At 49.7% G+C, this 20,713-nt stretch overlaps 6 protein-coding genes across 6 annotated transcripts; 2 read left to right on the top strand and 4 right to left on the bottom strand.

Moving 5' to 3' along the window:
* Positions 1 to 835: 835 nt before the first annotated feature.
* FSUBG_259 (myo-inositol transport ITR1) lies at positions 836 to 2,783 on the bottom strand (the record flags this gene model as incomplete). Its single annotated transcript, XM_036680378.1, has 3 exons — positions 836 to 1,557; positions 1,609 to 2,329; positions 2,376 to 2,783. 3 exons carry the CDS (start codon positions 2,781 to 2,783, stop codon positions 836 to 838), a joined length of 1,851 nt encoding a protein of 616 aa, XP_036544397.1.
* Positions 2,784 to 4,842: 2,059 nt separating this feature from the next.
* Positions 4,843 to 8,448, top strand: FSUBG_260 (chitin synthase 2; the record flags this gene model as incomplete). The annotated part of the gene is made up of 2 exons (XM_036680390.1): positions 4,843 to 7,234; positions 7,286 to 8,448. 2 exons carry the CDS (start codon positions 4,843 to 4,845, stop codon positions 8,446 to 8,448), a joined length of 3,555 nt encoding a protein of 1,184 aa, XP_036544398.1.
* Positions 8,449 to 9,080: 632 nt separating this feature from the next.
* Positions 9,081 to 14,152, bottom strand: FSUBG_261 (sulfite reductase (ferredoxin); the record flags this gene model as incomplete). The annotated part of the gene is made up of 4 exons (XM_036680401.1): positions 9,081 to 9,107; positions 9,158 to 13,543; positions 13,753 to 13,901; positions 14,107 to 14,152. 4 exons carry the CDS (start codon positions 14,150 to 14,152, stop codon positions 9,081 to 9,083), a joined length of 4,608 nt encoding a protein of 1,535 aa, XP_036544399.1.
* Positions 14,153 to 16,166: 2,014 nt separating this feature from the next.
* FSUBG_262 (ras small monomeric gtpase rab6) lies at positions 16,167 to 17,031 on the bottom strand (the record flags this gene model as incomplete). The annotated part of the gene is made up of 2 exons (XM_036680412.1): positions 16,167 to 16,904; positions 16,990 to 17,031. The coding sequence occupies 2 exons, from the start codon at positions 17,029 to 17,031 to the stop codon at positions 16,167 to 16,169; spliced, it is 780 nt and encodes a 259-aa protein (XP_036544400.1).
* Positions 17,032 to 18,045: 1,014 nt separating this feature from the next.
* Positions 18,046 to 18,946, top strand: FSUBG_263 (ribose 5-phosphate isomerase A; the record flags this gene model as incomplete). The annotated part of the gene is made up of 2 exons (XM_036680423.1): positions 18,046 to 18,448; positions 18,504 to 18,946. The coding sequence occupies 2 exons, from the start codon at positions 18,046 to 18,048 to the stop codon at positions 18,944 to 18,946; spliced, it is 846 nt and encodes a 281-aa protein (XP_036544401.1).
* Positions 18,947 to 19,358: 412 nt separating this feature from the next.
* On the bottom strand, positions 19,359 to 20,277 carry FSUBG_264 (Ras-related Rab-6A; the record flags this gene model as incomplete). Its single annotated transcript, XM_036680434.1, has 6 exons — positions 19,359 to 19,414; positions 19,464 to 19,742; positions 19,822 to 19,951; positions 20,004 to 20,092; positions 20,154 to 20,179; positions 20,231 to 20,277. 6 exons carry the CDS (start codon positions 20,275 to 20,277, stop codon positions 19,359 to 19,361), a joined length of 627 nt encoding a protein of 208 aa, XP_036544402.1.
* Positions 20,278 to 20,713: the final 436 nt, after the last annotated feature.

Below are 20,713 nucleotides of genomic sequence, written 5' to 3' on the forward strand. Positions count from 1 at the left end.
CTTGGTGTGAAGCTTCACAATGTCAATGAATGGGAGTCTACAAGATATGAAAGGTAAAAGAGGAGTTGAGAGCTTTGGAATGAAGATCCCGTCTCGTCACTCAGTGATAAGAGGTACATCGCCGGCCTCGGCTGGGATCTCACAGTGATTGGTCTCCACTATGGCGAGCTATCTACGGTGGGTAACACAGTTACAGGGGACCCCAAGCTCTGCCCTCAAATAAAACTGAGTCAAACTGAATGATACCTGCGGATAGGTCACTCTTCAAGTGAGTTATATTGTTCTGAGCTTGTCAAATACGAGGTGGTCTCGCAAAACTACTACGTAGCAGTCAACGGCAAATCGAGTTGGATATGTTGCTTCTTCAGAGTTGGTGCCTGAGCTTTATAATGCTTTCCTGACGATCTTTCTTTCATGGCGAAGTGCTCATCTTATTGTCACCTTACACTTTGAGACCGATGCTCTGGAACTTTTGTTTATCGTCTTCCTTCTGAACAGCGATGGGATTCGTAGTCGCAATCGGCAAAATTGATTCATAATCAGTCGGAACCTTCCTTTGATCTTCTTACTCTAACAATCTATGCAAACCAGTATGGGTGAGACATCGAGACCCGTTCCTAAGACGTTCTGAAATACAACGCGACGACATTGGGTGTTTAAATCATGGACCCTAAAGGTTATGCCTTTCTCATAATCCGCTTCATAAAGAGCCCAAAATTAATAAAGAGATACCAATTGAACCGTGGCCAAGTCTTGCGCCCTAACCATTAATCGACTCTCCCGACCCTTAAGCTGAGAGAATGCCCTGATCACATCGATCACTCTTGACTACCTCTTAAACAGCCGAGTCATTGGTCTGCTTGGCTGCCACTTCGGACACCGATCCAACCGTAGAATTCTCCAACTCATATAACGGTGGCATGGGATCCGGGCTTCGGCCCACGAGCCTCTTTGCGTACCATCCCATTCGCTTGGAATAGTGTCGAACATGATCACGATTCCGGACGCTAAACACGATATCCAGTTCCTCCAGCGACAGTGCCTTCGTCTCTGGGAGCAGGAAATACGTAAACACGAATCCGACCACGTTCCACGTCGCGTACCAATAAAAGGCGCCCGATGGTTTGAATGCCTTTTCCAACATAGGCCACGTAAAGCTGAGTAAAAAGTTGAATGCCCAGGTGATCGATGTTGCTGAGGCCATACCAAGAGCCCGGATATGCAAGGGGAATGCCTCTGCGCTATATGTAAAGGGAACAGGACCGAGACCAGGTGAGTAAACGGCCATGAAGATGTAAATACTGGTGGCGATGAGAGGAAGGCGAAGGCCGTTGTCTTCAATCCCGAAGCATGAGCCGGTCCAATACAGGCAAGCACTCATCATGGGGAACGTAACTAACAGGAGGTTACGACGACCAAAGGTATCAATAGTCCAAATTGCAGGCAGGGCAAAGATCCAGTTGATGGCGCCGCCACCGAATGAGGCCAGGAGGGCTTGAGATCGAGTGTATCCTGCATCTGTAAAGATCTTTGTGCTGTAATATGCGATTACATTAACTGTAGACTTGTCAGTTACATAGTACTGAAGGTTTGTTTTCGGGGGCATACCGCCACAGAACTGCTGCATGAGCATACAGAACCACGAAGACTGCGCAGCTCTCCAGTTCCTCCGTACTGTGAAGAGTTCCTTCAACGTTTTACGGCCTTCTTTGGACTTTTGCTCAACCTCCAAGAACTTCCAAGCGAGATAGAGATCCCGGGCAGCTTGGAGGTCGGCCCGACGAAGCTTCCTAAGCGAAAGGTATGCCTTCTGAAAATCTCCCCTATCCATATACCAACGCGGACTCTCGGGGAGAAGGAAGACCAGAGTACCAACAATCAATGGTGGAAGAGCTGTTGAACCAATCATCCATCTCCAGGGTGCGTACTGGTTCGGCCATTCGAGATTCTGAAAAGCTAAAGAGGAAGCAAAGCCGAGCATGATGCCGAAGGCCGTCCACATCTGCCACATCATGGTCAAGGCGCCTCGGATTGCCTTGGGTGCACATTCAGCTGCATATACGGGAGTGGTACTTGATTTGGCGCCAACTGCAAGTCCGAGGGTGAAGCGTGCAATGATTAGACATATCCAACTGTTAGCAGCAGCTTGCCATATTCCCGTGACGAAAGCCAGGAGACAGGAAAAGGCGATGGTTCCTCGACGGCCAAAGTATCTGTTCAAGGGGGCGTTGAGCCAACATCCGATGAGGGCAGCAGAGGCATACGGTGCGCCATTTGTCAGACCTTGCAGCGCTCTATCTTTGATGTTGTACTCTTCAAAGTAGAAGTACTGGATCATTAGTCTGTTTACCTCTTGCCTCTCAGGGAGGACTTACCTGTGCACCATTAATGACTGTCTGATCCATGCCCTGCACAATAGCGCAGCCCGCACACAAAGCGCAGAGGAAGTAAAGCATCTTTGGCTGAGACGTCCAACGATGTTCATCTTCGTTCCTCAGGAGCTCCTTATCCTCCTCGGTCAACTCCTCTATCGCCTCGTATCCTTTCGGCGTGTTGATGACCTTGGCTATGAGTGCGCCTTTGGAAAACCACGGCCTGTAGCTGTCCAATCCCTTATCCTGGGCGAAGTTCTCTGCATCCGCGACCAATTCGTCATGCGTCATGTTGGCCAGTGGATTTTGCAGCACTGCAGTTGTTGATCTCGTCTTGGCTTCAGGAGGTCTGGCATCTGGTGGTGTCGGGTCAGAGCGAGGCTCACCTTGAATTTCTTCAATCGTTTCCATTTCGGCTGCTCATTAATGATCCAGTGATATGCGATGACAGATTTTGCAAGCCCATTGGAAGCAGGACCTCGGAAAGCACTGAGAGGACCATTTCAAGCCCATTTCGAGGACGAGACCTCTTCTTAATAGAACAATTCACGTGGCATCTCGGGGGTTCTTCCTGGTAACTTTGAGTGGAAAGCATGTTATGCAGCGTGGAGGTTGGGTCGATGGCAACTTTGCCTTCTTCTCAAAGCCATTGACGTGTCAAGTTCCGAGGTATAAGAGGACAAGAAACTCACCTCTTGGTCTTTGCGGTTCTGTCTGAGGATCTCGGCCATCAGAAGCATCGGGTCGACTCATTAGCTTCATTGATGCCGTCTCTACTGGGTTCGTTGGCTCACGAACGATAACTCCCCTCAATCTGCTTGTTGAAAATCCGGGTATCAATCACACGACAAAACGCGGGGAAGTGGTCGTAATGATGTAGAGTTTCCACGTTGTTTATTTAACGTTCACCAACAGGCTTGAACGAGCTCGTGATAACAGCCTTGGTTACTCATGAGAAGGCCTTGCGGAAAGCCATTTAAAGACTGCCCATTCATATATGACAAGGAATCTCTTGGACTGAAGCTCATGCTCTTGTTTCACGGGCTTTTTTCTTCTTTTCCTTTTCTTTTTGGATACATTCATAACTACATAGGGTTCGAGTTCTCGTGGCTGTATCTAACTAAGATGGCATCATTGAGTCTAAAGCTCGTTTATGCTGTGACCCGCCCGCCTATCTTTATTAAACTAGATGCTTGTTTTGCGATCGTGATCTCGCCTCGTGGCTGACGTGTCCAGGGTATGGCTTGTCAATCAACGCACAGTCTCAATTCAAGACGTTCAAGTTCCAAGAAGGATGCGTCTACCCTGACCTTGTAAGTACGAACCACAAAGCCAAGTCAAAACAATGGTCATATATCTGTGGCGTCGAAAAAGTTATTGAGGTTGTCCGAAAACAAAGGGATAAATCTACTTCAATAGTCCTGTTATGGCTTTGCTCCTGTTTTCGCCCTTCAGATTTAGTATACCTATGAATTAGAATTTTAAATACCCCGAGCTTACATACGTCTGTGATTGCTTGTTATTTACCGATCAGGTACAGTGTATCGGTAGGATCGAGACCGTTGAATGGAGTACTTAGAGTATCCACTTTCAGATGCTAAGCGCCATGATCCATGGTTCAGGGAAGGCTGTGTTACTGTTGCTAGGTGATCGTCACACCTGTAGTTCATCCTCCTCGGGCGTTTCGGGAGGAGGGTATGGAGTAAACAGTTGAGTTGGAGCTCTGAATGTCACGATATTCGTCAATTGAGCAACTGAGAGTATAAGCGAGAGTCATCAAGCAAATGAATTGAATGTTGAAGAAATGCAAGCAATTTAATCAACCTCCACTGATGGTCTCCCAGTCACTAAAACAAAGCGGGCCGCCAGAAATTGTGAGACCGGTGTAAGACAGAGCTGTCCGAATTGGGATGCGTTGCCATGCCAACAGTGCGACGTAATTTGTTTGGATTGCCATGCTAAGCTCCTCCCCCACCATTGGATCCTCACCTCTCTCATACCCGCAACCAAACCCGATCCAAAGCTCCGCTCGCTCCGTACTTTACTTTATCTGTCCTACTGTACTACTACAACATCCTAAGGAGAAAGGAGACATTCCGAAGAATCATTCATTGTCTTGTATTGCGATACCAATTTGCGCGTTGTTTGTCTCTGCTGTCTTTGTTTGTCTTGTCCCACCGCCATTCGACGACGATCTAAACCTACACCGACCGCAAGCTCGTACACAATCAACGCCTCGTTGATATCAGAGTTTCAAACCACCACCAACAGGAGGCGCAAATCAACATCGACGCCAACACTGCCTTCACCATCTCTAGTACGCGATTCGGATCTTCTCAGCGGCAGCAGCCGTCGAGATACAAAGTATCCTTCGCTATTCAGACCTTGAACCGTCACTCGAATAGCTCAGCTCGCATTGTCGCAAGTACCCGTGTCCACTGCATTCCATTCCAGCCTCTTCTCACCAGTCATGGACCCGAATATGTCGCGCCCGCCCGACTACAGCCTCCCTCCCTATGATGACGAGGACCTTCACACACCCACCGGTTACAGTCCCGCTGCTGTGAGACTGTTGACATCCGAAGAACACTACGACCCTCATACGTATGTACCACCCTCATCACCCAGCCAGATTCAGACACAGACACCTCCTGCACGCCCTCCCTCATCTCCTTCTGTTTCCCCTTCTACCTCATGTTCAAAGACAACACCCTCCCCTCTCAAACCGCCAGTAGCGTTTCCTCCTCCATTGTCAATTTCACCTGTGAGCATCACCATGTCTTCAGAAAGGGAGGAACGGGCCTTCAGGTCCAGCCCTGTCCAACAAGATGATGCCAGAGGGAATATCTCCAACCACAATCAGCAACATCCTTCACCAAATCCCCCTTCATACGCTTCTTCAATGGCCGAATCCCAGACCTTATTGCCTAAGAGGCCAATTATCGGCGGCCAGACTGCAAAGCTGCAGAACAAGAATAGAACTAGTGTCCATGTCGCATTTGCAGATCTTCCTCGAGATCTACCAGAGATTCCCGATGGTATCAGCGACAGGCGAAGAGTTCACAAGGAACAACACCACCTTGGCTTAGACACGACACCTCCCGTACCACCGCGCCCATTGAGCCGCTTAAGGGATGTAAACTCACATGACAAACTTCCTAGTATCCGAAGTCCTCGAAACCTCAACTATCAGCCGAGTGTTCGATCATCGAGATCGGGTTCCATCTTCGACGATGCCCCATCAATGGCGCCCCCAGGGGGTTCCTACGTGTCCTATGGTACGCATGATGATGGCTCTCCCCAGCGGCCTTGGACGCCCTCATCACGGATATCCGGATTCACAAGATCCGACCTATCAAGACCTCCTCCTTCAGATGGCATGTATGAGCCCTCCGACTTAAACGGGAGTCCCAGACCAGGAACGCCATCCTCGAGATACGGCGGCAGTCCAAGACGTCCACTTCCTCCGGCACCTCTCTTTTCAAACTCAAGACAGCCTGTCCCGCCAATTGCAGACGATGCGACTATCTCTATTCCTCTGCATGATACTTACGACGACGACGTTTTCGCGCCTGAATCCGACCTGAGTGATGCACGACCTCATCCAGTTGATCGCAGCTCGTATATGTCTTCTGAGTCGCAAGACACACTAAACGAGGGAGACATGGAAGACTACGACAAGGTTGAGCATTATGGCCCAGCCCCGACTGGCGCGCAAGAGAGAAGAGGCGTTCGCGCACCTCAAATGGTCAGAAAGGAGGTCCAGCTCATCAACGGTGAACTGGTGCTGGAGTGTAAAATCCCGACAATTCTGTACAGTTTCTTGCCTCGAAGAGGCGAGGTTGAGTTCACTCACATGCGTTATACCGCCGTTACGTGCGACCCTGATGATTTTGTCGAAAGGGGCTACACATTGCGACAAACCTTTGGCAAGACTGTTCGAGAGACGGAATTGTTCATTTGTGTCACCATGTACAACGAAGATGAAATAGGATTCACTCGAACGATGCATGCCGTCATGAAGAACATCTCTCACTTCTGCTCTCGAACGCGCTCCCGTACCTGGGGTGAGACTGGATGGCAAAAAATTGTCGTCTGTATTGTTTCTGATGGCCGAGAGAAGATCCACCCTCGTACTCTAGATGCACTCGCTGCCATGGGTGTCTACCAGCACGGTATCGCAAAGAACTATGTCAACAACCGTGCTGTGCAAGCACACGTCTACGAATACACAACCCAGGTCTCTCTCGATTCCGACCTCAAGTTCAAGGGTGCCGAGAAGGGCATTGTTCCTTGCCAGATGATTTTCTGTCTCAAGGAAAAGAACCAGCGTAAGCTAAACTCTCACCGTTGGTTCTTCAATGCCTTTGGAAAGGCTCTGAACCCTAACGTCTGCATTTTGTTGGATGTTGGTACTCGTCCTAGTGGTACCTCACTTTACCACCTCTGGAAGGCCTTCGATACTGACTCCAACGTTGCTGGTGCTTGTGGAGAGATCAAAGCGATGAAGGGCAGACTGGGCGCTAACCTGCTCAATCCTCTCGTTGCGTCCCAGAACTTCGAGTATAAAATGTCCAACATCCTTGATAAGCCTCTCGAGTCCGTCTTCGGATACATCACTGTCCTTCCCGGTGCCCTGAGTGCATACCGGTACCACGCGCTTCAGAATGACGAGACTGGTCACGGTCCTCTCAGCCAGTATTTCAAGGGTGAGACATTGCATGGTCAACACGCTGATGTCTTCACTGCCAACATGTACCTCGCTGAAGATCGTATCCTTTGCTGGGAGTTGGTCGCTAAACGCGGTGAGAGATGGGTTCTCAAGTACGTCAAGGGATGTACTGGTGAAACCGATGTGCCTGGTAAGATACTCTACTACATTACATCATGAAAGCAATACTAACTCGGTGTAGATACTGTTCCTGAATTCATCTCTCAACGTCGGCGATGGCTCAATGGTGCCTTCTTTGCCGCTGTCTACTCTCTTGTCCACTTCAAGCAGATTTGGTTTACTGACCACACCCTGGCCCGTAAAATCCTTCTGCACATGGAGTTCTTGTATCAGTTCATTCAGCTCATGTTCACCTTCTTCTCCCTGGCCAACTTCTACCTCACCTTCTACTTCGTTGCAGGCGGTTTGACAGACCCCAAAGTCGACCCGTTCGGACACAACATCGCTACCGTCATCTTCCACATTCTGCGGTATGCATGTGTGCTTCTCATATCAACACAATTCATCCTTTCGCTCGGTAATCGGCCTCAAGGCTCCAAGAAGCTGTACCTGATCAGTATGATTATTTACAGCATCATCATGGTTTATACGACGTTTGCTACATTTTACATCATTATTCACCAACTCACGTCCAAAGACAAGATCAAGATGGGTGATAACGTCTTTACGAATATGATTGTGTCTATCCTGTCTACAATCGGCATGTACTTCATCATGTCTATTATGTATCTTGATCCATGGCACATGATCACATCTTCGGCCCAGTACTTCATCCTTCTTCCCAGCTACATCTGCACCTTGCAAGTCTACGCCTTCTGTAACACACACGATGTTACCTGGGGTACCAAGGGTGACAACGTCATGAAGACTGATCTTGGTGGTGCTGTGGGTAAGGGTGAGACTGTCGAGCTGGACATGCCCAGTGAGCAGCTCGACATTGACAGTGGATACGATGAGGCTCTTCGCAATCTCCGTGACCGTCTCGAAGTTCCTGAGTCACCACCTAGCGAATCTCAGCTGCAAGAGGATTACTACAAAAGTGTACGAACCTACCTCGTTCTCACATGGATGATTGGCAACGGTATCCTTGGTATGGCTGTATCGGAGATCTACAGTGCTAGAGGCATTGGCGACAACTATTACCTGCGCTTTCTCCTCTGGTCCGTAGCCGCTCTCGCCGTGTTCCGTGCTATCGGTTCCACCACGTTTGCCGTCCTCAACGTGATCAACATGATAGTAGAAGGTCGCGTGCGTTTAAGTCTCAAGGCACCTCGATGGATGGGCGGTCTCAAAGAGAGAGTCAACGACAAGATGAGCAGTGTGTCTAGCAATCTACGCAGTTGATGTACACACATCTTGAACTGTTTGCGCTTGATTTTTGTTTTGCATTTAGAAAATGGGCATCTGCATCGGCGTGGTTTGGCGTTTTGGCATTTACATCTGTATGGAAATGAACAACTCTTCCTAGCTCTTTTCGCTGGGAGGATGATGATTGAGCAGATGAGTTCTCGAAAAAATTATGATGCCGACCATGATTGTCGAGGCAACGAATGGTTTGATCAGAAAGTTTTGTTTAATGGACATATGTCAAGGATTCGCTTTTGGGGTATGAATTGTGTAAATAGCAGAGGATAAATGTATATACCCCGAGTTCAATACGATGGTGCTTGTTAAAATAATATATACTATGTGTTCATGGATGTGAAGCAAAGGTTAAGTTTAAGCTTGAAGTTGAGATAAAGTCTATGTAATTCAACAGTCTAGATGGTTCACGCAAAGCCTCAAATCATTGCGAAAGTGTTTCTACATGGAATAAATGCGTTCCTATCAGTTGCGCCGGCCAAGTAAATACCACATCAAGCTATGCAAAATAAAGCATCAAATCATGATATCAAGGTTCATCCAACAGATCCTCCATTCTTTTCCTGTCCCGGTTGATGCTAACCACAATTTTCGTTCAGTCTTTTAGTCGTGATCTATTCCTCGTCCTCTTCTTCAGCAACCTGGATGGCTGTTAGTTATTGTTACTTGCAGTGGGTTCAAATGGACTTACGTTATCGTGGAAGTTCTGGCCATCAGTGGTGGCAACAATGACACCAGAGCGAACACAAAAGTCACCGAAGCGCTCACCCTCGTTGCGCTCAAGGGCATATCGCTTGAGGAGTGGCTTCATGATGGCGAGGATCTCATCCTCCTTGATACTCTGGCGATATAGCTTGTTGAGGCGCTGGCCGTGGTAGCCACCACCAAGGTACATGTTATAAGCGCCATAAGCCTTACCGACGAAAGCAACCTCGGCCAACCAAGGACGGGCACAGCCGTTAGGGCAACCAGTCATTCGCATGACGATAGAGTCCTGGCGAAGACCATTCTCCTCAAGGCATGACTCAAGCTTGGAAATGAGCACAGGCAGGTATCGCTCAGACTCGGCCATGGCAAGGCCACAGGTAGGGAAAGCGACACAGGCAGAAGAGCTGAGACGCAGAGCCGAGAATTGGATGTTGTCGAGCTTGAACTTCTTCATGAGTTGCTTGACGTCGTCAAGATCCTCATCAGCGACATTGCTAAGGATGAGATGCTGGTTACCAGTGAGACGGAACTCAGACTGACCCTTAAGAGACTTGGCAATCTCACGCAGACCAGTCTTCATCTGGAACTCAGGGGTATCCTCAATACGGCCGTTCTCGATGAAGAACGTGAAGTGGTTGAGGCCGTGCTCATCCTTCTGCCAGCCAAAGGTATCAACGTTGCTCTTGAATTCGAAAGGTCGCTCATTCTCAAACTTCTTGCCCCAGAGCTCCTCGACCTTGCTGCGGAAGACAGGCACAGTCATGTCGTCAATGGTGTATTTGAGACGAGCGTGCTTTCGGTTCTTGCGATCACCGTTGTCACGTTGGACAAGCATGATCTTCTCGCAGACGATGTGCACATCCTCGGTCTTACAGAAGCCGAACATGCGACCAGTCTGGGGGTATGTCTTCTTGTTGTTGTGGGTAGCACCCATACCACCACCAGCAAGAACGTTGAAACCGGCAAGGTTACCGTCCTCTCCCTTGATGGCAATCAGACCAATGTCGTGAGCATACACATCAGTATCGTTATGAGGAGGGATAGCAATGGTAATCTTGAACTTTCGGGGCAGATAAGTAGGGCCGTAGAGAGGCTCGAAGTCCTGGACAGCATCACCAGCAACCTGTGTCTTCTTGTTGTCATCATCGGTCAACCAAATCTCGTGGTAGGCAGTGGTTGATGGCAAGAGGTGGTCGCTAATAAGCTGAGAGCAGGCGAAAACTTGACGGTGGTACTTAGACTGGGTAGGGAGCGAACTGCACATGACGTTTCGGTTCACGTCACCACAGGCAGCAATGGTGGTCATGAGGGCTCGGTTGATAGCTTGCATAGCAGGCTTGAGCTTGCTCTTGACAACACCATGGAACTGGAAGGTTTGTCGGGTGGTGAGTTTCATGGTCTCATTACCGAGCTCGTTGGCAATGTCGTCCATCTGAACCCACTGCTTGGGAGTGGAGATACCACCAGGCAGACGGCATCGAATCATGAAAGAGTAGGCGGGCTCAAGACCTTGAGCCTTTCGTTCATCTCTGATATCACGATCGTCCTGCATGTATGTTCCGTGGAACTTGGTGAGCTGCTGATCGGCGGCCGAGATAGCAAGAGTTGTGGGGTCGTTTAGACCTTCAACAATGGTACCACGGAGGTAGTTGGAGGCTAACTTGATGTCCTCGTTGGTGATAGGCGGGGGCTCATCGGGAAGGCCATCGACCTTGTCGACACCGAGGGCGGTCCAGAGCTTGGGCTCCCAGTCCTGGTAACCGGTCTGGAAGCTATCGGGGTCCTGGTCATCACCGAGGCCGATATCAATCAGATGCTTACCACCAAGGTTGGTCAAAACACGGTCAAGGTCCTTGGCAGGCTTGTTGTAGTAGATCTTGTCCTCCTTTCGAGGCCAGTAGTGGCTGTCACCGAGACCGAAGATGGAGTAGTTGACGGCAGCGAGGTCAAGACCCGTGTTGTCCTTAATGGCGTCCCAGAAAGGCAGACCATTTTGGGGGAACTCACCCTGACCAGCGGTGGAAGTGATGAAAACAATATTCTCCTCAGTAGGGAGATCCTCGACTGGGTAGTCCTCCATAGCCAGAACAGTAGTCTTCAAGCCGCGAGCACGGCCTCGGCTAGCCAAACGCTTGGCCAGAGTAGTAGCATTGCCGTTGTCAGAAGCATATAGAATTGTGAGAGGAGCGCCCAAAAGACCTTCGAGGAGCTGGTTGTACGCATCCTTGGCCTTCCTCTTTTGTTGGGCTCGCACCTCACTTCCGAAGTCCTTGACAAGGGCAGCGGCAAATCTAGGCTCCTTGGCAGCCAGCTGGGTGAGCTGGTTGTCACGGGCAAGGAACTTCTTGAGCTCTTGCTTGATCAGCTCAGAGTCGAGAGAGAAGTTGGGTTCGCCCTTCTTCTCGTTATCGGGGTTCCATCGATACAGAGGCCAGTAACCAGTGTCAACGGCCTTCTTCGTCTCCTGGAGAACAGTGAGAGGAGAATCGGTCTCACCGAAGTATGGGAGGTAAGCAAGAACGACGGAAGGACCCTCGAACTTGTCAGCCTCAAGGAGGGCCTGGAGAACCTGGGTGTATGAGCTGTAGACGGCAGTAGAAGCAACGTAGACGTTGCCAAAGTTCATGGCGTATAAACCAATGTCCTTCTTGCGGCGGTTGGCATCAGCGGCAGCCCTCTCAGAATAAGGAGTAGAGTCGATGATGAGCATGTTAACATTCTCGCCAGAGGCAAGGACGTGGTGGACACCAGAGTTGCCAAGATCGTATGACCAGGCATCAGAGCCAGTCAGCCAGAGGGACTCCTTTCGGAAAAGACCCTTGGCAGAGAGGAGCTCGGAGGCCAGAGAAGAGCCATCGGTTTCAAGTCTAGCAATGACATCGTCGGCGATCTCAGTGGACTTGGTGGCATCATCAGCGTTCATAGCCCATCGCGCCAACCAGCTCTTAGGAGCATCGGTAGTGAAGCTACCATTGGTAGCAGCATCCTTAACCTGAGAAACGAACTGGCCACGACGTTGCTTGCGAGCCAGAAGGGAACCGAAGCCAAACTCAGGGCTAGCAGCAACGTTAGGAGAAAGACCAGTGGTAGAAGACTTGATAGCATTGGCAATGTAAGCTCGCTTGCCAAAGAGTTGATCAAGGATCTTGGTATAGGCGGTCTCGAGCTGAGGAGTCTGAAGGTCATATCCAGTAGGCTCCTTCCAAGCCTCCTTCTTGCCGACTTCGAGGTTTTGAATAGGCTTCTCGGCAGTGAGGTTCTGTAGAACACCACGCAGGGCCTGAACAACAACATCGGGAGCAATGTAGCCAAGTTGGTGGCCAACAATAGCCTCAACGCCACCAGGACCGCTCTTCACGGAAGTCAAGACATCAATGAGGAGAGGACCCCACTTGGTAGTCTTGCGGTGGATTTGCTCCAACACGGCGATACGCTTGACCGATCGAGGAATGGCCTCGACAAGTCTGGAGCCGATCCAAGGTCGGTAGAGGCGGGGGGTAAGGATGGCGGTGTTGGCGAAGATCTCCTCAGGACGAGCCTCGTCGATAGCCTGAGCGAAGGCACCGGCATCGGATCCGAAGATGAAGAGGCAGTTCTCAGCATCAGGAGGGCCAGAATACTCGAAGGCGCTGTACCCCCGGCCAACTGATGCCTTGAGCTGAGCCCAGATACGTCCAGCCGACTTGTAGATATCCTCAGATGTAACCTGAGGGGGGGCAGTCTCGACAGTGGTAGCAACTGATGAGGGAGCAACAGGAGTACTGGCCTCGCTGTCTTGGCTGGACTTGACCGATGTTCCAGCTGAGGGAGCCTTGGAGGCATTCGCGCTAGGGGGTACAGTGAGGTTTCCACTCGTGGTGGTACCATTCACTGCTGGCGCATCGTGGTCTGAAGAAACGGCAATGTGGCCATCGTCTGCGTAGATTCCGGTCTGTGAAGAGGGAGCAGAGCCAGCCTGGAATCGGCGAACGCTCTCGATATCGAGAACGTCGCGAACAACGGCGGCATCCTCGATGGCAATAGGCTTGTCCTTTGATGATGTGGAGGGAGCAAAGAAGTGAATGACACCCTTGCCAGTTCGGACAGCAAGGGCGTGAGCAGTCAGAGCCAAATCCTGGGCCTCCTGGAGGGTCTCAGACTGAACAAATGTGAATCCCGAATTACGAACGGCGGTAATGACCGAGTAGTCGGGGAACGTCCGGGGCTGAAGAGAGACGTGAAGAACAACAGGGTAGTTGGCCAATTTGTATAGGTGTGAGACGGATGGGAGCAGGATGTTGGATGTGGTGGTGACTGAGACAAGCTTGCCAGCTCGGATGGGTGTGTATACTGAGAGCAGAGGGTCCGTGTTGTGTCGTACAGGGATGATCTGGTTTGACGGTCAGCTATATTCAATTATGTGGTTCAACATTGCAATGGCTCAATCAGCGAACTCAATACATAAACCATTGAATTCATATTCCTTTTTATAGGTTTATGAGTAGCAGTGGCTTATAGAGTCCTCCAAAAGAAAGATCGGGGATTTTTCGGAGACCATTTAGGAGGGGTAAATGGCCCTTGATCAGTGAGCAGACTAACCTCAGGAACTGTATCAGCACTCTGAGCGACCAAGCTGCTGTCCTTGCGGCTGGCGTATCGGTTCAGGTGAGAAGAGAATTCGGAGTCGGTGCCAATGGCGGGCTGGACAGAAACAACGACATCGCTGGAGAGGTAGGCAATTCGAGCCACTATGAGAATCGCATTAGCAATCGATTTGTCTTGTTGCGGGGCAGGCTAGATCGATTGAGATTGAGAACTTCCTGTTTACTCTGGCTTGCAAATGTTCCATCTGCGCAGACGAGGTTCAATTGCTTTGCACAGAGTAGCAGGTCATCTCTAATCCACGCAGCATCCCGGTGCCGCCTCCAACGCCTGGCATAAAGGAAAACTCACCGGCCTCCTCAGGAGTCTTGATCTGGTGCTGTGACGCAGCGTCCATTGTGTTGCTCTCCGTCGTCGTGTTCGGCTCGTCGGGTATTATGGTCGAACTGTCTTTTGAACAGACAGAGCAGACAAAGCTGCTTGCGCCGCTTCACTCGAAGAAGGGAGAGTGGTGTATAAGATGAAGATGGAGGACAGAGATGGAGGGAAAGGAAAGAAATCTCAATGACGGACTCGCTCAGCAAAGCAAGATCCGAGGACTGTGAGTGCTTTTCTTCCTTTTCTATAGAATTAGAAAAAGGTTTCTTCCCTCTGCTCAACGCTCAAAGGAAAGAGAAGAAGTTTGTAAACTGGAGCGAGCAGAGACACGCCCTTTTGCCTTAACTTTAGAGACGCCCCTCGTTCCGTCTGGTCTTGTCTCTTGGGTCCGGTCCCTCGGCTGTGCTTTTGCTCATTCGCACGTCTTATTTTTTCTTTTCCATTCGCCGATTTTTTCCCCGCGCCATTAATTTAGTTAGGAAAAACAGCTGCAAATTCCATCCAGACGCCGCTCAATGGCCACAAGATTGGCTTGTATGAATCCTCGCCCTCGATTGCGTGATCGATTAGCGGGATGCTATGCCCCGGACGGCGGGGCTCACTGTGTTCTGTCGACAGTTTGGGGGTGCTCTCTCAGGGTCGCGCCTTCCGCTGGAACAAGGGCCAGTGCACGACTCCGCGCCCACCGATAGCGAATGAGGAGCTTTGGATTTGCTTCGAGCTGATGTTTAATTGGCCTATTGTGCCTTATGTAACTCGATCAACCAATAAAGCTCCCCGCGCGAACACCGGCATTGGGCAGGAGATACGTACAGGGGTACATTATGACCTGGACCCACCCCGAGTTCCTGCTGAGGGATGTTGTTGGGCCACCGACGGTCCGCGTAAGAATTACCTACCAAAATGATGAGAGATGCTGCAGTATCGTTGCGAAGAATTGCATGACCACCCCAGAAACGAAAAATCACTTGCGAATTACAGGGATCACTCCGACTACCGGCCGGTGTCCGTATGTTTCTCATTTCTCCCAATAATACCAAGCCTTGAAGGTTCATGAGCTTACTTTACGATTTCATCATTCATATCTGAGGCGGAGGCAGTTGGTAATCCTGTCGGCTATGTTCGCGATCTCACGATGTCTAATGTAATTGATCGGAAAAAAAAGAGTCCTCAAAGAAGCACAGACATTAACTATCCATATCGGAAGATACCCTCTCGCTGCCTCCGTAGGCGGGAGTGTCCGAGCACGGAGGCTAGCTATTTGATACTGAGGCTTACTGATTGATTAACTGCTCAAATGTCATTGGCCGGTTTCGCAAACAACCATATCAAGATGAAAGTAAACAGTGATAACAATAGCAGTTCGTGAAAGGGCAGCTCTTAGTATCCAATTTCATTGTCTAACCAAAAGGTGTATTAGGTGCTAAGCTGCTTAGCAAGTATTATCATTATCTCAATATTTTGTACTCAATGCACCCGATTCATAACCCAGAACAACTCTAGTATACAAGAGACTGACCTTGCCCTCATCGATGCATGACAGCCCAGTACGCAATGACGAGATGATATCATGTGCCTCTCACGTCTTTCAGCATTGTACTGGGATCGTCCTATCACGCAATCCTCTTCCAACATCTTATGTCGGCTCATCCGCTCTGACAACCCGCAGCGGCCGTTCAATGAATCCACAACATGCCGCGATTTCGCCGCACATGCCGCATATCCTCCGTGCCGGCCGAGTCATCGGCATACTTTCCGTGTTAGACTGGACTTGACTTATGCTTGTTTCCCCTTGGATCTTCAAGATGCCACATTCTTATTAAGAAAACTCCGTCTATCGTGTTTGTCCATCGACCATGAACATGCGAATTGCTGAACCCGAAACACCGGTCCTATGTTGCACCACGAAATGCAAAAAAGAGAACATACTCCCGCTCACGGCCTGTCCGCTTATTATTCATCTGACTTCTAGCCCTGAGAATTATTCATCAGGGTCGCCCAGTGATGCGCGGTAGATTCCGTATGAAACGGTTTTAAACCTCGCCAGAGAGCGTGCCCGCTGAGACGGGCTTGTTGGGTCCTCCCAGATTGGGAGCCCATTCATCAGACTCCCGGGTGTCAAGCCAGTAAGCTCTGCCAAATGATACCATTAAACGGCCAAGGCGGCCCCGGCGGCCCTCACCGTCAGGAAGATCCTCGGCGAAAGGACCTTCTTGGTCATCAACGCCAGGGCCTTCCAGAATCATCAGTTGCATATACTTTTGCAACACCTGCTGTGCATACGCCATGACGATGAAACTGAAATACACACGGATCAACGTCGCGCCAACAATCAGCAACATGCTGGCAGCCGTTTCCTGAGGAACGACTTTTCCATGCATGGCAGTCTCCTTACGCAGACCTTGCATACCCTCAGCCACAAAGTTAGGGAGATCCGTCTTCTTGGATTCGGTTGTCTCGCTCAGTTGAGTAGAGAAGTACCAGTCCAGGCCGAAGGCTGCGGTGTATGCTGCATTGATAACGGTATCGATGATGTAAAGCCATGCGAGCGCCAAACATTCAAAGGGGCTTTGTCGCCGAACGTGAGGAATAAGAATTGCTAGTCCTACGAGAACCGCAATAGAGTAGACGTATGTCGAGAGCTGGAGGAGAGATAGCTGATATCCAGTAAGTATAGCCAGGAGTCCGTAAACACCAGTGATCTTGTTGAAGACGAGAGCTAGAGCGATGAGTTCGACGCCGGTTTGGAGGCTGGTGATGCCGAAGAGGCTCTACAAGCACATCAGTTAGCTTTTGTTGACCTCATCGCCGTCCTCGTGAGACGATATCAGGATTGAGTCGCGTGCTCCTCCTTACCTTTGGCCGGGGTACCCGGAGGGATCGAGTAAACCGAGACATGGCGGCGCGTTCTCTTGGAGATATGATGTTTCCTTCCGGGGCCTTCGAACTCAATGAACTATTCTTTCTTCGTCGTTTGTTGGTATCGAGACTGAATAAGGAACGCGCAGGAGAAGAACGAAATTACAGGGACAAATGAATGATGCAACCAGGGTCTGCCTCAAGAACTTGCGCCCGAGACTGCCGGTGTAATCTTAAATCACGTGGTAATCGACAAAGCTGGGTTGAGTTAGAAACTTGTCAGCCAATCATGATGCTGACTCATCATCTTTAATCTTTTGAGTTTTAGCTGGTGACAGCAAGCCATCACGTCACTTGCTGCAACCCCAAATCCCAAACCCGCCCCAAACCCGCCCAAGCTGTAAGTTAGAAATCTTTCTGCGCTTGTGCTTGCCTCTTCTAGGTGAAGTGCGGTAGGTTTAGAAAAACCCAATTGGGTCTACTAGTCTCTCTCAGATTCGTTTCGCTGGCCCGCTAAAACACAGCTCTTGATTCGCAAGACACGACAGAACATCTTCCTGATCTGACTTCGAGTTGAGGTGATTGAGGGAAGCTGATCACATGTGATCCTTTCCGACTGTCCATTCGTGCCCTGGTAGATACCCTGACTTTCCATTTTGCCGTATTTTACCAAGCTTGCTTATTGACTACCCTTGGCGAAGGGTCCATTTGTCTTCCTATATGAAGTGGCTTTCACATCTCTCCACTAGAAAGTCGCCGGCTTTGGTCGGAGCTGCGTCTTTTCTTCTTACAAACTCTCTCATGAAACAGTATATTATCCCAAAACCATCCATACTACCACCAACTTCCATATATCATACTTTCCACTCAACTACAACGTTGGCTCTAGGTGCTAGGTTATTCTCAACTCAATTACCCTACACTTCTCCACGATATCTCCCCACCACCCCTCGTCATCCGCACCGCGGGGTCCTGCACATCCCACCAACCCACATACGCAGCTATAAACAGACTCAAGGTCTCAGTCTCACTTACAGGTCCAATTCGAGAGCCATGTCTTCAGCAACAAGCCTAGTCGAATCGGCCAAGAAATTGGCCGCCTACCAGGCAGTCAATGACCACCTCGATGCTTCTTACAAGTTCGTCGGCATTGGTTCAGGCAGTACTGTTGTTTACGTTGTCGACGCCATTGTCAGCAAGGGCCCGGAGTTCTACAAGGGAATGACCTTTATCCCTACCGGAAGCCAGTCAAAGGGTCTCATTCGCGCTGCTGGTCTCAACCTTGTTAATCTTGATGAGAGACCAGTCGTGGATGGGCTTCCTGTTCCTCTCGATGTTGCCTTCGACGGTGCTGACGAGGTTGATGAGGATCTCAATCTTATCAAGGGTGGTGGTGCTTGCCTATTCCAGGAAAAACTGGTAGCAATTGCTGCCAAGAAGTTCATTGCTGTCGCTGGTATGCACTGAGTGGTTTTGTTTCCGAAAATTTGAAACAGACTGACAATTAACAGATTACCGAAAGCAATCTCCTAGATTATGTACCACCTGGAAGACCATTCCCATCGAAGTCCTTCCCCTATCTGCTCCTGATGTTTTGACCCGTCTTCGAGCAATGGGCTCAGCCAACCCTGTTGTCCGTTCAGGTCTCCCTAGCAAAGCTGGAGAATGTGTGACAGACAACGGTATGTGGCTTATCGACGCCCCATTTTCTCCCTTGCTTCTTCCCAAGGACATCAAGTCGGAAGGGGATGGTCGTGGAAAGGACGGTGCCTGGGAAGTTAATGCGCTCGCCGAGGAATTGGTCCGAACCCCTGGCATCGTTGAAATTGGACTGTTCCATGGCTTCAACGGCAGTGAAGCCGTGAAGCTGGGCAAGCAACTTCAAGCACAGAAGCCAATTGCTGCTTATTTTGGCCTCGCCAATGGTGAAGTGCAAGTACAAAACGCGGCTTGAACGGCTCATAGTATAAATCGGGAACGGGGCATGGAAGATGCAACAGTTCTTGAAGCATAATTGCCAAGCCCGACAAACAAAATACGGAGGACACTTACGATGAACTGAAGGAACGGATCGTTTACCATATAATAATATGTTCTGAAGCGGCATCTTTGATGAAAGTGTAACGAGATAGAAGCGAAATGATTGACCAGTACAAGCCAGTCGAATCAACATTAAAGTTTCTTATATAACGATCGTAGGCTCGTAGTCCTGGTTGTATTATACAAGCTCCTGCACTCAGATCCACACGCTATGCTTAATATCCTATTCTGCGGTGCGAGGTAGCCAGGCTTCTTTCGCATCTTGAGTACGGCTTGCGTTTTCCCAGGTACTCCTGTACTCCAGTCCCGAATCGGTGTTGGCATATTTAGCATGCGCAGCCTTCTTGCGACTGCTGCGAGTTGTTCGTCTTGACATCAATCACTAAGAATCGTGTTAGTTACCCTCGGAATTGCCGGGCATAAGTACTCACTCTGGTTCGAAGCTTGCGCCGCGGCATCGCTTCCCTCCATGCCAGGCAAGGCTTGTGCTATCCTCTTGAATAGGTTCTTGACGTTGTGGCCCAGCTTTGCGCTTGTCTCGACGAACATCAGGTTGTTCTTCTTTGCCTCCTCCTCTCCCTGCTGTGTGGTCACTTCCCGCTTGTCGTTCAAATCCGTCTTGTTTCCAACCAGCACAATAATAACATCGTTACCTCGCTCGGCTCGTACGTCGTCAATCCACTTCTTGGTGTTTTGAAATGACTTAGCGTCTATAAAAGTAGCGGTGTTAGCACGACTCGTGCATAGTCACATTGAGGGCGAGCTAGTGGGGTCGTCAGGGGCACATACTAGAGATGTCATAGACAACAACAGCTACGCTTGAATCGCGGATGTAAGAAGGAATCAAGCTTCGGAATCGTTCTTGTCCAGCAGTATCCCATAGTTGCAGTCGCACCGTCCGGTCCTCGAGGTACATGGTCTAAGTAGGCAGATGTTAGTGTGGCCTAAGAGTCGGCTGTCACGGTCCTGACCTTGGAGAGGAAATCAATGCCAATTGTCGCTTGATACATGTTGTCGAAAGAATCATACATGAATCGTGTGATAAGAGAGGTCTTTCCGACTGTTGTGATCGTTATTAGTGATTTTGATTCGGACGCTTCCGCAGTCGGACATTGACATACCGCTCTGTTCTCCTAGAAACACCAACCTGAACATTTGTTAGCTAAATGATTTAAACTTAAATTCTCGATGTACAGACTTGAACTTCTTCAAGGGGTTATTGTATGATCCGCCAGCTTGCGACATCTTTGCGGTCCTGTTGTCTCGTTCGGAGGCTTGTAAGGGACGGTGGATTTGACAGCTGTCAAGCTAATGGATATGAGGCCCTTGGAAAGGATACGATCTCGGTTTCTTCAAGGAATAGATTCTCTTTCTTGGCGACGCAAGAAAAGGAAGATTAACAGAATGATGCGACCTCAGAGTGGCAATTTGTATCGTAGGGATAAAAGGCTAATAACCAGCTGGAATCTGGAGAAAGGAGCGTCTAGATCCTCAATTTGGCAGGAGCATATGACATGGAGGCCACCCTGAACGAATCCGAGGTAGGTGCACGTGCCGATAAGAACATATCTCTCGCCGTCCATTACGGAGTCCCCATCAAGTTAGGCGCAATCTTAATTGCTTCGCTTCCGTATTTTATATGGAGGTAGCGGGTCGAGATTCCCGGCTCCACTAAAAAAGT

Source organism: Fusarium subglutinans (assembly GCF_013396075.1).
Source record: "Fusarium subglutinans strain NRRL 66333 chromosome Unknown NRRL66333_c0000001, whole genome shotgun sequence".
Classification (NCBI taxonomy): domain Eukaryota; kingdom Fungi; phylum Ascomycota; class Sordariomycetes; order Hypocreales; family Nectriaceae; genus Fusarium; species Fusarium subglutinans.